General features: G+C 38.8%; 1 protein-coding gene across 6 annotated transcripts in view; it reads right to left on the reverse strand.

Moving 5' to 3' along the window:
• The window catches only part of NTRK2 (neurotrophic receptor tyrosine kinase 2), a 200,211-nt gene that overhangs the window by 157,415 nt on the left and 25,455 nt on the right, over positions 1 to 17,341 (reverse strand). For all 6 annotated transcript variants that reach the window (XM_075078494.1, XM_075078499.1, XM_075078495.1 and 3 more), the window contains exons 5-6: positions 15,110 to 15,264; positions 1,800 to 1,936 (exon numbers count right to left, since the gene is read on the reverse strand). In XM_075078494.1, coding sequence (XP_074934595.1) covers positions 1,800 to 1,936; positions 15,110 to 15,264 — 292 coding nt within the window. The remainder of the gene's footprint in view (positions 1 to 1,799; positions 1,937 to 15,109; positions 15,265 to 17,341) is intronic.

The raw sequence follows: 17,341 nt of genomic DNA on the forward strand, positions 1-17,341 counted from the left end.
GCAGCATTCAAAGGTGAGCAGTGCTCAAAGCTGCACTGAAAGCAGAGGGGCCCAATCACACGCTTAGAGCTGAAATCTAGAGCACGAAAAATCTCACCAACATCAGTCAGATTATACATCAGGACAGAAACTGAGAGGATACTGTTACGTCTGCCGGACTAGAGTTTAGTTCTAACTTTTGTGAACATCTCTGTAAAACAGGACAGAGAGAGAAAACAGGCAAAAGCAGCATACGAGGTGAAGAAAAGGGAGGCACAAACTGAGATGTGAGAGAAAGGAAACCAAAAGCAACACTCAGGAAAAAGGAAGGATAGTTGTGAATGGCAAATGAGGTTTAAAAGGCACTCATTCTTCTGCTACTGAAAAGACTACTGTGCTCCATGGTGAAGGCTGTAGCTAGCCTATATTATGAACCCCTCTGAAATCTCAAGATGAAGTTATGCCAGGACAGAATATTGCTGGAAAGCTTAAAGAGAACTGACCATGGCATTTCAAAGATAGGACGGTTAAAAAATGAGGTGATTTCACTTTTTGGAAAGCATCCCACATTTGTTTTGGCTCATAAAAGAAAAAGAAAAAGAAAAAGAAAAAGAAAAAGAAAAAGAAAAAGAAAAAGAAAAAGAAAAAGAAAAAGAAAAAGAAAAAGAAAAAGAAAAAGAAAAAGAAAAAGAGAAAAAGAACACAATTTTGCATAGGTTCCCCATACTGTTTTAATTTCATGTTGTTGGTGATGACTGATACGTTTGGGTAGTTTTACAGATTAAATAAAATTTAAAAAATAAAACTAGAGCTCTACACAGCTCTTACTTATGAGACCTGAAAGACAGGGTAGTCAAATTCTATGCAGGCCTGATATAATGACCTCAAGGGAAAAAGTACAAAGATTACAAGAGCCCAGATGTCCTGGCTCTTCTGCATGGCAGGAACAGTTTTGGAAGTACACATCCTGCACTTTCTACAGACCAGGAAGTTTTAGGCAGTCTGTGCCATCATAAATGTAGGAAAGCCAATGCCATAAAACTAAAAATAAGAGAGGGTCTAGCCGACTGTGTAAATAATGTCAATTCAGGAGGTTAGGAGCAGCATGTTGAAGGTCGGCTTACATGCCTCTCCTTAATCAACACTTCCATCAGAAAGAATTCATTCCATCTGCAGTGTGCACACAGTCTAAAGCAGGGACACAGAACGCAAAGATCTCAGAAAACAAAATGCCCCCTGCCTAGATGATTTTATTGAGGAAACACCTTCATACATCATTTTAAAAATGCCATTCTTTTTAGTAAAACCTTCACTTCAATTCCCAAGGCTTCCTGTTACTGCTTTGTTTGTTGAAGGAAAATTAAACAAGCCACAAAATATTTACAACCAAATTCCAACACACCAAGCTTTTGGCATGATAATATGATAAAATTAGAGACACAAAGCTTTTTTCGTTATTAGGGTAGATTTGACTTATTCTTTGTATGCAGGTATTAGTGATAATAAGAAAGCCCTTGTGTTTCAGTATCCCAATTCATGACATTACTTCCAGAAATCTACAGTACACTCATTTATAACTGAATATCCAAAAACCAGAGTCAAATCAGAGTCTCAAGGAGCAAATGTGGCAGCCACTCTGGATTGAAAGGAACTAGAAAATAAATGTAATTCCAGCATTAATTTTTTTATTTCATATTTTCAATTGAAAGTTATAAAGTGTAAAATAAAAAGTAAACTAAAGCTGGACATGAACCTTTATACCATTCTCCAGCAGATATCTTCTGTCTCTGAATAGTCATGTATTTGAACATGAAACTTACCTCATGGTTTGAAACAAGATTAGTGAGCACCCAGGACACATTAGGGGGTGGCCCGCCAGTAGTATCACAGTACAGTGTGATGCTCTTTCCTTCCACCACGGTGATGTTGTAATTGCTTAAGTTTGCTGAGGGCAAGTCTACAATAGAAAAAAAACCCCACATGCATTTGCATTTGACAGAAATAGACACCACTCGATTACAAGCAAGCTGTATAAATGCAAGCAAAAACACTACTAAATCAGATATCTACTGTGGCAACTTACTATTCAGTCAGGGAATACAAACAGCATCTTTGGAAACATATAACTATAGTCTTTAAGCTGCTGCATAGTATTTTTCTGCGCTTCTTCCGCTTCACATCCTAAGAAAACATTACTACACACGGAAATACATTAAGCTAATTATATAGGGAAATGTTTCAGGCGGGCAAACAGAAGTTATCCTAACATCAGTTTTTAACTTCAAAGTGAAAAGAACCCCTTCCCTTATTCTTTAAAACTGGGAATTTAATCTGTCTCTTTGTAACAGCTGCAAAGCAACCTCTGTTCTCCACAAACTGACACTGTGGTAGTCCCACTGTTCTCCACAACACTAACAGGAAAATCCCATTAGTTCCCAGGATGACACAAGAGAATGCAGCCCTCCCTCTCATGCAGATAGAAAGCTCACAGAAAGCAGGACAAAACCTAGATCTTAATTACAAAGTGAGGGAAACAGAGCACTGTACAGATCAAACCAGAGGAGAGAAAGGACAGAAGAGAGGGTTAGCAATTGCACAGAGCTGCTATCCGAGGCACCTCAGCAGACTTAGCTACTCCCCTCAGGAAAACAGAAAAGCAGTGAGATGGTACCACTCACCAGGAAACAAGCCCAGATTTTGCGAGAATCAGGACTCCCCGTCCATCTCACAGAGCTATAAATCATCCCGTATCTCATTCGTCAGCACCCAGAGCAATGGGAGCTTCAAAAAGGTAAATACATGCTGAATGCTTACAAAAACCGAAGGAATTACAGACTGATCCTCTTAAAAAATAATGCCAGCAATATCAACAGACTTCAGGCACAGCGGGCCTCACATTTTGTATTTATACAATAGCAAATAATTATGCAACATGCTAGAAATATCATATCTTTCTTTAAAATACTGTGCCATCATTTGGAGCTGAAACACTGTTAAAAGCTTAGGCCTTCTTTATGAGGCATTTCTCATCAACTGTTCCAGGCAAGTTTTACTTGCAATTTATCACGTCAAATAATCAAGCTTATCTGCTGTGCTGGATACTTATGTATGATCTTGCAATGACTTTTTTTTCCTGAAACAATGGTTCTTTTGTTTTGTTTTGTTTTGTTTTAGTTAAAAATACTCTAGTTTTGTCATTGACTTGCAGGTATAGAAGTTTAGCAGAGATTTTTTTGCTTATGTAAAAAGTCCCATACAAACAATTAAACACCAAATCAGTGTGAACACATTAATACATTTGCTAGAACTTCAATAGAAGCTGTACATATTGGAAATCTCCTTTTAGGTTTAATTAGTTCAATAAAAATTAAATAAGAGGAAGTAATACCAAAGAGAAGACAAATAATTTTCCAGGCAATGCTTTCCTGCTTAATAAGATTTGAAAATCAGCACAATAACTGATTAGGCAATTCTCCCAGTGCTTTAAGTAGTGCTGTAATATGATTCCCGTTACAGGCTTCATGGATTTCTTCTAATATGTTCACTTTATAAATCATATGTTGAAGTTTATTGAGACAGAGCTGGATAGTTTGTACGCTTTGATGCAGTAATCTGTTAGCGAAGGTAGCCATCTGCTCTCGCCTGCTGTGAATTCAAATCTCAGCAGTGTCTGTCAACTAGCTGGGCAGGAAATAAAACTAATCTTACAGAACATTTGGATATTAATTATGCTGGTTAGGGAACAAGGAGAGACGTAATGAGATCATTTGCTTTATAAAGTTACACTTCCACACCACCTCTGAAAACCATTCCAACTACTCTTGCCAGACCTGAACGTGCGAAGAGATGAAAGCTCCCCAATTCTTCCTGGCTCTAGCACTTGGGACAAGGTCTACATGACACATCAGCATTTCACTGTGGAAGCCTGCACAGTTCCTACCAACACATTGTTTTACATGAAACTTCTCATGCAAGCAAAAGTAAAACCAACTTTGGTCCCTTAGAGCCCTGCTCTAATAGCTGTTACGTTCTGAGACAACTTCTTCCTGCAGCGTGTTTATTTACAGGACAGGCAACTGAAGTTTAATTCCTCTGGTACCAGTTCTGATTCCCACGCAGAAATAGATTTAGTTCTTTTTATTTGTAAAAGTCTGCACATGTCATGTTGGTGTTATATCTCTGAGGGAAACAGCCACATCATGCTTGTATCCTGCCAGACGGCTATAAAATAATAGTGATTATTCTATGTAGATCTATATAGATTCCTAAAGTTACACTAAAAATCAGTTGCAAGACCCAGCAGAAAACACTGCAGCAAAAAAGTATGAACAGAATAGAATAGAATAGAATAGAATAGAATAGAATAGAATAGAATAGAATAGAATAGAATAGCAAAATAATCACATTATTGTGTGTGTTTTCTTTTACTCCCTTTCCCAGGGAGAGGTGGGTGGGAAACAAACACAAGAATTGCCTTAGGATTCATTTTTTCTGGTTGGATATCTTGAGTTAGTGAACTTTAACTGTAAAAGAATTTTGGCTTTTATTTCCAGTGGCACCCAGACTGTTCCACAGCAGAATACACACAAGCTGAGAAGTGGCTCAGTTTGGAAAAAAGCAGACAGTAGTGCAAGACCTCATATCTAGAAAATGTGATAAACTGGACTTACCAATAAAGCAATGAGACTAAGCAGCAAAACCTACACTGAAAAATATCTGTTTTTAAAAAACCACAGTGCACCCTAACCGACACATATGCTCAGTATGTATGCTCAATGTAGTGTGAGACCATTTATACGAGTCAGTAGCATTTTGACACCTACACAATTACAAAGATATCCAACAATGCTGCATTTACTTCTGACTTAATTTGGTTAAATACAGTGTTTTAGGTTACTATCACTTCTGTTGATATGGATGTACATTTTAAAGGAATTTCCATATAGTAATTGATACAAGTAATCAGACAACAGGTTCAAATACTTCTGTGTACTGTCAGCATAGTAAGTTTAGACCGTAGCATAAGAGCCCATGCAAGGTAGACATGACATCATCTTTCCACAAGTCTCATCTTGATATCTGTCAGACAGAGATTACCCTGTGCCCCAAAGCTCGAAATACAATATCTCTTTCAAACTTTGATAGCATTAATTATTATAATTCTGGATATCAGTAATAATCCTGCTAGTATCCAATTTCTTTTTTAAGTTTGCTATATTCTTGGCCTTAATAGCCTTCTGCAGCAATGAGTTTCACAGGCATACTGTCCAGGCTGTATACAAAAGCCATTCCCTTTTACCAGTTCTGAAATCTGTCTGCAATGTTCAAATTCATTGAGTACTCTCCTGTTCTGACTAGACAGAGAAAAGAGAGTTTCTGAATGATCTTCTTAAGGCCACTCTGTTTCATTTAGTTTTCTCAAGTCCCCTTTCTTCTCAATAATCTATACAAAGCTTTTCAGTCTACAAAAATGGAAGAAGAGAACCTGCTATTGAGAATTTTAAACCGTATGTAGAGAGTTATACAGTTCAATAGATGAAAGCATGCACTAAAATCCATGTGTACAACAGCTACATTATTTCACCACATGCAGAATATCTGTTCTCACATTCAAACTGATAACACTTCCCAGGAATAGGCAGCTCTACGTTAGAATAAGCAGTCACTTCCCATACCCCAGCACAACTGGACACTACAGAGAGAAGCAGAAGGAACTCATTTATGTCAGCCGAGACTCTCCAAATATCACCTCATGCTTTAGAAGGAACAAATCCTCCTTTAAGTAGGATGGGGGGCTACTTACCTTCACAGACCATCATTAGTGCAAACCAATGGCCCAAAGCCATCAGACAGTGGAACTGTCAACCATCACTATAGAATGACTCATATCTTCACTGTGCACAGCTGGGACTTCAGTAATCACAAATCCAAATACTTTGGACAAAATTTTCAAAGGTGACTACAGCGTTTGGCTACACAACTGTCAATGGAGATTAATAAAAAGAATGTGCCTGAACTCCTAGAGGGCTTTCAAAGTCTTCATGCTGCTACTTACTACTTTCTACAGAAAACATACGCTGGCCTTGGTAGAGCCAGACTGTCACTGTATGTCAAAAGAAGGATATGACCTAATTAAGAAATAACTGAGTATTAATACAAACTCTGTAGTCTGTATCTTAACCCTCAGCAACAAGCTAACACTCTAGCCAGTACACTACAGCAACTTTTAGAAGAAGGTGGTCTTCTAAGCAAGGAGAAAAGAATCCACCATTACACCCAAGATGTTGTTTCACTGGTTAACTACCTTCACAGTTACGAAACTTTTTACAAAATTATTTCCAGATTGACTTTTCAGCTTCAACTTTTACCTGTTCAGTTCTGAGATTTGTTGAGCTGTTCAAAAACTTTCACCAAAAAATCCTCTCAATATGGTCAGTTAGCCTCACTAATACCTAAGAAATGACATGATGAATAAATGAGCACCTGAGAGAATACCACAAATCCAATATTGCATTCATTTATGCCATCCTCTGCTAAGCCCCTGATTTTTATCAACCTGACGACAAACTCCCAGGAGTCTAGCAATGATACAGTGTCACTAAATGGTTTTCAACGTGGCCCATGACACCTCTTTTTTGCTTGGCACATTTTTGCAGGTCAGCCTGCTCTGTGAGAAGAACAAGCAGTTACTCAAGAAAAAAGTGACAATTTTTTTTCTCAAAACTAGCCAACTGCATCTGAATTTTAATAAGGTCATTTTAATCCTTACCTGAAATCCTTAATAATCTTTTTAATAAGTATATCAACCCAGAATGATTAAATTAACACTGAGCCACCCACCACCTATTAAACTGAACCACGTCAAGGCAGACTACCAGAACGACTGATTTATAAAATATCCCCTGTAATTCTTAAGATACAGTGGCCCAAATCCAGTCTGCTTGCGTCACATGAGGTTTCAATACAGTCCATAGTTCTTGGCTCCCCCAATTTTCTTTTTCTCTCTAGGGAGAAAACGTACAACTAAATACAGCACTTCAGTACTGCTTGGTAACACCCACTACTTTTACTGTCTGGACCCTGAAAACAGGATGGTTGACAATGCAATTTGTCAAGAACTGTGCCCATGGATCTGTAAATTTCAGAGGGCTTACTGGTGCTGTACAGGTTGTATCAACGTAAGAAAAACAGTTTTCTTGTATCATTCTATTAAAATTCTGCCTTGTTTGAAAATACAGGAGCGTTTAGAAATTCCAAAGGTCTTTTCCTATGGGCTTTTATGGTTTTAAAAAACAAAGCAAAAACTTTCTAGTAATTCTAGCTATAAAGATAGGAGCTGTTGGATATGTGATATACCTCCTGTGTTTTACTTAGTAACTGTCTGCATCCAAGAAGCTCTGAGCCAAATCTCAGCCATGGGCTAAGTGGGCTATGGTTCCACCGAAGACTGCAGAAATACAGGGCCAAAAGTCAGCCTGTCTGCATCTTTAGAGCACTATCAACAGGATACCCCAAACGTTTACATGCAGAACATGAATTAAAGAAACATAAATTATTGTTTCTGTTTCCTGGAAATGTATTTCCTGTATCATAACCACAAAATCAAAATGCTCAGTACATAGAGATAATTGCAGAAGTCTCACAGAAGTCACTCCATGATGATAACCACAAACATATTCAATGAAAATAGAAAAATATGTTAGGTAAATAAAATCCAGAGTTAACAGAAATTAGGAACATCATCTCTCATATATCTTCTTTCTTCTGGAGCCCAAAGATCTCTTTCCTCTCCAGCTACAGTGAAGAGAAGCCCGCAACTTCCCAATTCACTGCTATAACCATCAGGCACTACTCTCCATTCCTCCACTGTAACTTTGCCATAATGCACAAAAAAACTTGAAATTTCCCTTGAATTAAAATGGAAAGTTAAGGCACTAATCTGGAAGGTATAAAGGGGGACTATGATCCTTTTCCCCAGCATACTTCCATACTCTGCCCACTGAATGTTAATGTAAATTAAATAAACCATCCCAGATCAAAACCTCTTCAACTCCATAGGAGAATATATACCATTGAATAGAGCACTGACTAACCACTGAATAGAGGTATGCTCACCATGTGGCACAGCAAATCTTGATGGGTGTTTCCCACAATGACAGCGTTATTTTGCACAGGCCTGACAGGGTTAAACTAGCATTGTCTCAAACACTCTACAGGTTGGTGGTGAGGACATTATCCCCAAAGGTATAGGTTAGATTCCTGAACCTGAATCCAGAGAAGGATGACAAAATCTCCTCCTGTAGCCTCTACTTTTTTTTTCAACTGGGGGGGGGGGGGGCAGGAAAGCAGCTCGATATGCCCATTTGAAAGGAAAAGCACAAATTCCTACCACTGGGAGACACTGAGTCCAAACATAGAAGGCTCTTTGCCAAAGACCTGGGGAGATTCATTCAGACCAGAGCTTAGGACTTTCCCAGGCCTTCAGCATTTCCTAATGAGCACTTGGAAGGCATATGCACACTGAACAAGCACATTTTGGACCTCTTATTGCAAGGTGCACTTGCTGCTTCAGCATACCTTCTAAGAAGTCCAACTCTCATTTTCTTACCGTACCAGATCTGACACTCACAACACCCACCTTGTTAGTCTACAGAGGAATCCCTTTCTGTTGGGAAGCAGAATGAGTGATGTGGCAGCTCACTGAGCCACCCAAATATTTTAAAATACTAGAAGAAATCTGCCTCCAATCATGACACACCTGATTGTCACGTTCAGCTGGGTACTTTTACAGAAAATAATTAAACAAGTACAGCCTCTACTGGAAGATGATGAGTCTTTAAAGTATGCTTTCCCAGAGCCAATACACCCTTACTTTGCCTTTAAACACTCCATCACTCCCTGCTTAACTGAAATTATCACTAGAAGCAAAATTCTGTAAGAAGAGCCAGTGTGAGCTGCAGCCAAACCACAAAACTTGCTAACTCATCTTCACGATTACAGCAACAAATGCAACCTCCGCAGAACTGTCATCCCATCCAGAGCTTCAAATGCCATCATAAATGCCACGCAGGCAAAAACCAACAGCCGTGCACCAGAACAAATTCCCTTGGACAGCAAGCTGTCTTCTGCAGTCAACCTGCACAGAAGCTTTGAAGGTTGCTGCTGACATTTCAAGCCAGATTAAGGCATTACGTTTCCAAAGTTTACAGCAGCTCCTTAACTTCTGCCCACGACCTTCCTCTTAAGGTCCCTAGGCCTGACCTGAGTTCTAGTAGGAAGGTGCTGAATAAGAAAGGATTTTGCAGCACCCAAATCTTTTAATTGACCTCATCACCAGTGTTAATATCAATAGTTTGTCCACAAGAATTTTCAGATTATGTGCTTCTATAGAGGCTTATCAACAATTCCCTTCACTAGCAGTCTCCTGAAGATACCCAGCCATGTTTTCTCTCAAATTACCTGAGTGGTTAAGGAAATCAGATTACATCTGGAGAAACTGTTCTTAACTGATACTTAAGCTTCAGCTTATCCGCAACAACTTTCAAGAGAAAACCAAATACATTCCCTGCAGTTCGGCTGAATACAGCAGACACAAGCTTAACAGATGAACCAAGAGCTAAACAGCGTTCGTAATGCAAGTTAATGAGGCCTAAACTAGCTTATGCAAACCTCTAACAAATGACTTCTTACTCACTAAGTGCATGTAATGCAGTTGCTATTCCTGTACCTTTAACTGGAGGATTTCATGTGTGTCCGGGAAATACTGAAAATAATGCCGACTTGTCAAATATTGCAACATGAAAAACATGATCCTGAAACAGGAACATTTTCAGAGAACTACATGAACAAGTAAAATGCTGGGTTTCACTCCTGATATCAAGTATACCGTATACAAAGTATATGGCTGAAATGTCTCCACTTCATGAAATGTCTCCACTTTAAAGTGAAAAAAGTACCTCCTTTAGACTTCAGAATACTGTTATCTAGTCATCAGTCTTCACCTAGGTAAATCATAAGAGCACTGTAAGAATTCTGCCAGACAACAATCAGATAGCCATTCTCCCACATTGGATCAGTACTCCACACTTAGGCAGATGCGTCAAGTCAGACACACAGAGTACCCCGGCAAACCTGCACAGTGCACTGCGTTCTGGAACAATACCTGAGTGATCAAGACATGTTCCTTTCCCTTAAATAGTGCCTTACTCCTTTCTATTTCTAACCTGCTTTGTATTATAAACCTGCTTCATTCAAGTTAAAGCAGAAATTTAATCAGAATCATAAAACAAAATTCTGCTTCTTTTAAAAATGAGACGTTCACATACATCACATACACTCAACTATCATCATTCACAAGCTCTCATTTATGTACCATCTGTATGAAAGTTACTGGTTGCTTCATGAACAGATAAAAGTGTGCATGCTCACAAGGAAGATATGTACATATATTTGAAAATTAGATTCCTGTTGCCCTTTCAAACATCCATAAATTACTCATTATTTTCTCTTAAAAGCTGAAATAATGAAAATTGTTCTAGTTAAGTTTGGAAAATTCTAACTCAACTTTGGAGCAGCAGTGAAAACCACTACTGTCAAAATTCTCATAAAACACATTTTTCATGTAGCCCATGATCCCAGATAAGAATTAAAACTCTTATAGAGAAAATAAAAACAGTTTGCCACCATACATCATGCGTAACATCTAGTTCTTGAGCCAAAATAAACAACACAGGCTAGAGAGTCCATGAATATTCTGAAAGGTAAACATGGAAAATGTTTAAGGCTTTTTTTAAACTCATTTCATTCTGCCTGTAACGTTCTCCTTCTGATATTCTTATCTGTGAAGTCTGGCTGATAATGGAAAAAAATTTCAACACCCACTGGGTTATGCCTTTGCTTGTGGTTTTAGACTGCATTGTACTGTGATTACTTAAGATCTAATACTTATTGTATTGACTTACTGAAGCAACAAATATTTTTCTGTATATTTAAAGAAACAAATGCATCAATCCTTCAGTTTCCCTTCCCCCCCCCCTTAGAATTTATATCCACTGGCCTCCAGTCTGATATTACCATTTACTTATTTACCTCTAGGACAAAAATCTGTCACCAGAAAAAGGCTGAAGTGAAGCCAAATCCAGTCCGGCCCATTTATAGTTATCTGAACAATTGCCTGTAAAAATTTGTTAGTTTCTTAACCAAGCAAGAAATGGGCAACCCACCTCTTTAGACTGTAATTCTACATTACAACAACTTATAAAATGTCAGCCGTACACAAGAGGCGGCACTAAGAGCAACACCACAGTACTTCATGCACAAGGGAAGAGACAGAAAAACCATTAGCATTCATAAAATCCCATAGTTCTCAGGTCAGACAACACTTCCGCTGACTGGCTGCATATGTAAACGGCTAGTCTGAACATAGGTTTGTTATATGTACAGCAAATTGGTATATGAGACTAATTTGCCACTCTGTTCAGCAGCCTTTAGCTAGCATGCATGGCCAATGACAAGAAAGAAAATATCTGCAGAAACAATGTATGATAAAGAAGGACACAAAGCTGGGACAGTAAGCAAAACTGAAAGCCAGATCAAGCTCCACACCAGCATATATAAAGCAACCTGATTAAGTAAACTGGCCAGATAAGGCAAAATGCCATTACCAGACTGAGACCCAGAGCAACAAAAAATCCACACAGACTCCAGAGACAGCTGTAGAAGCCAGGCCTCTTCCAAAAATACCACAAGAAGAAAAGACTTCTTTCAGTATCACTAAGTTCAATGACAGCCTACAAGACATGGTCTTGCCTCCTTGGCATTCAGTGAGCTCTAGGTGATCTGCAGACTGACGGACATTTGAGTGGCCTCACCGCAGGCATAGGACATGCCTCGCTTCCAAGGACCACCTGTGGTGGTTGCCACTACAGCTTGCAGAACCAGGTGTCTATTTATTTCATTCTCTTTCTTGATTTTCTAATGATACACATCAGGTGGAAACAAAACAAAAAGGATGGCCTAGGTGGTGACGCTGGCCATGTTGAACAACCAGCAAATGCTGTGAAAATGGCAAAACTAACCACCACCATTCCCCTACACAGCAGGCTCTACTGATAGTACTGCGGTAGACGCAACTTAAAAACTTTTGACATAGTAATTAAGTGTGAATTTAAAACTTAAAAGAATCTGACAATTTTCATCATACATAAATACACTTCAAATGCAGTTGAAAAAATAATTGTGCAAACATTGTAACAATTGATTGACACTTTTAATATTGCAGCTGGAAAGGATCTTCTGGATAGCGAGCATACCTGATTTTAAATCTCATGAAAAGAAATCACAAAGCTGATGGCATCTAAATTTCAACCAGCCTTTAATCAGCAGATTAATGAACACTTCCACCATATAAACAATAAGTAAAGTATCACAGAACTGTGCTAATTTTCACATCAATTATCTACAAGCCAAAGCCTTATGATCAAGAAACCACAGTGGCCTCTTCCAACTTCCCAGCAAGAGATTTATTAACAGCACACAGTAGTGAGACGTCGTATTACCAAGACATTTACCACATACTGTACAGGCCACTTACTATAATATTATGAAGTAATTAATAACACCTGCACACAAAGAAGAAAGCATGTTTGCTTAGTTTCTAAATCAAAAAAATTTAGCGAACCAGAGAGATGGGATGAAACCATTTCATTACCAGAGAAAATTAGAATATGTTTTATTAACAAAATTCAAAGGCCTGCACGCTCAAAAATTTCTCTTCATTTCAAAAGAGCTAAAAAGGTCATGTAGTCCTCAAGAAAAAAAAATTCATATATGTCAAATGCTGAATCCTTCTTCTATTCCAGTTCTACCTATTAGTCTCTCAGAAAGATCTGGAAATGAAATAAACCAGCTTCATTGGTGGTTTGTTTTTTTTTTTAATTATGTCTTGTCCTTTTAAACACAGAAAAACATCTGCAGAGATACTGAAAGCAAGAGCCACTCATTAGATCTTTTAGATATCTTCAAGAACATAGCCCATGCTCACCAAGATGGTCATTTCTCTTCACCTGGAATTCTCTGTTCTGTGCCTAAGAAAATGCTGTGTTGTAATCTTTATTAAAAACCTATGTCCTGCAGTGGTTCATTTTGAAAAATGAAGGAAAAAGACTCACTAAAAGAAAAGAAAAAAAAGGGAAAAAACTCAAGTATGTAAAGTTTAGTCATATTTGGACCCTGTAAACTAAAAGAAATAATTTGCAGGTACGTGCTGACAACCACACAGATCTTCAGCAAAATGCATGTTTCCCATACGCAAATTCCACATACTGTAAATTCCAATCTGACTGTCGTATATACCCACCTTTCCTTCTCCTCTTCCTCCTCTAGCTGGAAGTACCAACTTAGTCAAGATGTGCCCACAGGATGCATGCAGGTATACACACACATGCACCTACCCAGCACCAAGAGGTCAGAGACAAGTCTGTTGTGACTGCAGATGGTCAAGAACTCAGGAGAAATAAATAACGTCTCGTATGTTTAATTCGGGGTATTTAACAACAGAAGTTTTAGAAGGAAAATCCTAGATAACTGGTAGCAACTAGACATGTGAGCTGAGAATGTTACAAAAGACTATGCTGGAGTTCCTGGTTTGTACTAATTGATTTCAGTCAACCAGGAAACCTTTCTACACCCAGCAGATTAATGTACCTTCTAGTCCATCCAGCTGGAGCAGACAGTTGAGTCTGTTTAGCTCAGCGTGGTATTATCTCCCAGTTCTGGTAAATCAGATACTGTAGCACACAAGACCAAATGTGCAGCTCACAAGACCCCCTACACTGGTTGCTTGCTATTTTTTAATCACACCAGACACTAGCATCATTTTTGTCATGACTACACCATCAACTTGGCCCCAGAAGGATGCTGGGCACAAGACCAACAGCATGATACCTGGCCATAAAATGCATTACTGCCATTAAACACCACACAGGATGGGTCGGCAGCAGCTCCCCTCCATGGCTGTTACTGGCAGCTGCTATCAGAGGCCATCACACCCATACACACAGTGAAGAAAAGGACACTCAATAGGAAAAGGTCAAGGAGAAAAGGTGTCATTTTTGTGTTCCTCCTGCTATTCACCTTCACTTACAGCTTTCCCAGTCCAAACCAGCCCTCTATGAGGATGCCCTTGCTCCCTTTCCTTCTTGCCTGCCTGCTGCTGGGTACTCCAGCTCCCCACTCTGCAAAGGAAACTCTAGACTCTAGCAGGTCTCACATCATGTCAGAAACACTTGGCCTCTGCCCCTTGTCCACAGAGGAGGAGAAATCTCTTCAACTAGTGAGTGAAACGTTTCACCAGCTGTCCCAGGACCACATACAGGCAGCAAAGTTGTATACAAGAAAAATCTTTATTATTACAAAAGTTTTCCACTATCGCCTGATCCATATAAACTAACTGAAAACAACATGCTGCAAAATTCTACAGACCTAAGCTTGTTATGACTCCTTTGCATAGCCTTTAGAAGTGAACTCAGTAAAGATTCATCTGTGTGAAGAACAGAGCACTATCACTTAGTTTAACAAAGGCACATGGATTTTATATAATTCTAGTGTGTTGTCTATAATCGGTGTTCTGATTTCCTGCACTTGAATAACAGTATTAGCTCTTGCTAATTTGTCTCTATTAGCAGGCAGTTCTGAATTTTCTTCCTATGGTCCTAGCACTAGCATTTGTATTTTTAAAGGAAAATAAAGACTTCATTAACCATAAATACCTGAAAAAAAATTCAAGGAGGTAAAACTTTGTGTCTATTGAGTTTGGAAGCATTACTATTTAATTTAATAAAGGCACATGCATTTTATATAATTTTTGTGTGTTATCTACGATCAGTGTTCTGTTTTCCTGCACTTGAATAATGGTACATTCTTAAAGGAGCAAGGGGAAATAAATGCTTTATGTGAAGCTCCCAGAATTATTCCATGTGGGGTGAAAGACGACTTAGTGGTTACTATCTCCACTGAAACTTTTTCCTTTAGCAGCACTGTTGTCATCCTGATAGGTATCTTGTTAAAATGCATGTTTGTTTTTCCTGTCTCACAGTAATTTAGCAGTAGTTTTATGTTAAAAGAGTATTACCGCAGTTCGGGACCTTCATATCCAGCAAGGCTGTCCTCTTGTTGTCGTCATCTATGCAATATAAATCCTGAGTTTCTGTGTAAAACTTGGCCTCTTGAAATTTCTTGATCCACATAATTTCACAGGAACATTTGAATGGATTGTCCACCAATATCCTACAGCAAAAAAAACCAATTTACTTAGAATGCAGAATGTGTCATGCATATAGAAAAAAATGGGGGGGCAAGGAGACTCCAAGAACTCAGCTGGGTGAAAGTAGAAGGTGAACCCTTTAGTTAAAAAGGATATGGAATGCAAATTTAGTAACCTCAGTACAATGCAAGCTGCAAGTGGATAATGGTTTCCATGTAGAGTATGAAGCTCTCTTTGCACCCAGAATCCAGACTGTCATAGATTGAGAGATCACACAGCAGGCTTGACTACTATCTCTAATTCACTGGTGTAAATCAGGAGGACGTGGAGTACTGGGCTTTCCATCAAGCCCCATTTTATTTCATAAAAGTCAAGCAGAGATCAGAATTCCTCTCTTCTATACTTGAATCTCTGCTCAGCTACCTCAGAAAGAACATGCCAGAAGTGGTTTGCTGCTGTGAGATAGTAAATTCTTTATAAAGCCAAACACTAATAGATTATAGGCAAGCTCTAATTAATCATTAAAAAGGATTTTACCTAACCTTCAAAATTCATCTGCTACAACACTCTAGAAAATCTCACAGTAAAACCCTAGGTAATGTCATGAAGAAACACTAACTGAAAAAATGGCCCTGAAATAGAAATGTATCATCTAGCTATAGAGGGTACTGCATGGAATTCAAACCACAGGTTCACAAACTTAACAAAGTCTAGTTTTAAAATTTAATAAAATTACACAAAAATGTAATGCAATAATGCCCAAGTAAAAAATGAACAGAAACATCCCAGTATCTGTGTAAGAAGTGACCCAGTGTTATTTTTTCTCCAACAGGCATAGATGACGTCCAATACAGCATGTGCAAATGACTGTTTAAGGCACCTTATCACAAGGAGAACAACTCCTCTCAACAAGATTTCGTAGGTATTTTCGATGTACAGAAACCAAACTCAAGTTGTTTACAGAATCTATGCTCATAAATGCCTGCTGAGGACCTGAAGCGTGCAGATCTTGAAAACTCAGCTTATCAGAGCTGTAACCTGTTCCTGCAAAGCCATCTGCAGTTCTTTGAGGATTAACAGCTACAGGGATCATTCTTGCAAGCCTCTGAAGGAGCAATTTGTATTAACAGAAGTCATCTGCTGGACTTTAACACCACCACAGCATGAAAAAGAATTGCTTGTGCAAGACAGAGTATGAACATTAGGATCCCTTCGGTCAAAATCTAAAATATGCATTTTCAAAGCAGCAAGATTTACTTCCCATCTTCTGTTTCACTGTGTATCTTCCCTGTAAAAGATAAATTTCCTTGACCAGTGTCTGAGCCGTCCTCTACTGTTTTATTTTCTGTTAAACCCACCATGGGAGTTAGGCACATCATAGGCAGGATGCTGAATAAAGGCATGACGGCCCAGCTGAAACCATGACCTAGTAAAAGCAAATTACATGTCTTTATCTTGTTTGCTGTAATTTTACAGCTGCAGCTATGGCTTGTTCTAAAAGAAGAAGCCTTTCAAAGCATCATCTCCTTCTCTACAATACTTGGTGAATATCTCCTACTTCACCCTAATGTGAACTGTCCATGCGTTTATGTTTCAACTTACAAGAGTGCTAACAACAGGACACTTGTTCGTCAGATTTACAGAAGGCTCCTCAGAGGCTATTTATGGCATCATTCTCCTCTTGGATTCCCCTTCCAATACTCTTTTTTTCCTCCTTTACTTACTCTTTCTGATTTTCCACCTATGTATTAGCCACTTCTCAACAGAACTGTTCAACTGATACTGATTTTATCACTGTTTTTCTCCCTTCAGGCTCTGCTTTCCCCCCCACTTTCTTTCCCTCGCTTTCCCCACATCTGTTTATCTCGCTTCATAGCAATCTCTCAATAACTTCTTCTGTCCCTAAACCCCAACTCTTTCCGAAGCCCACAACAATCTACCTCAATTTTGTATCCCCCCCAGCCTCTCTCAACTTCTCCCCCATCACACATTGCCTCCATACCTCAAATACTATTCATTTTAACCTTCACACCACCCACTCTTTCCACGTCTGGCTCACACCCAGTACCTCTCCTCCTCTTCTACTACCATGACACTGAA

The sequence above is a fragment of the Phalacrocorax aristotelis genome, chromosome Z, assembly GCF_949628215.1.
Source record: "Phalacrocorax aristotelis chromosome Z, bGulAri2.1, whole genome shotgun sequence".
Classification (NCBI taxonomy): domain Eukaryota; kingdom Metazoa; phylum Chordata; class Aves; order Suliformes; family Phalacrocoracidae; genus Phalacrocorax; species Phalacrocorax aristotelis.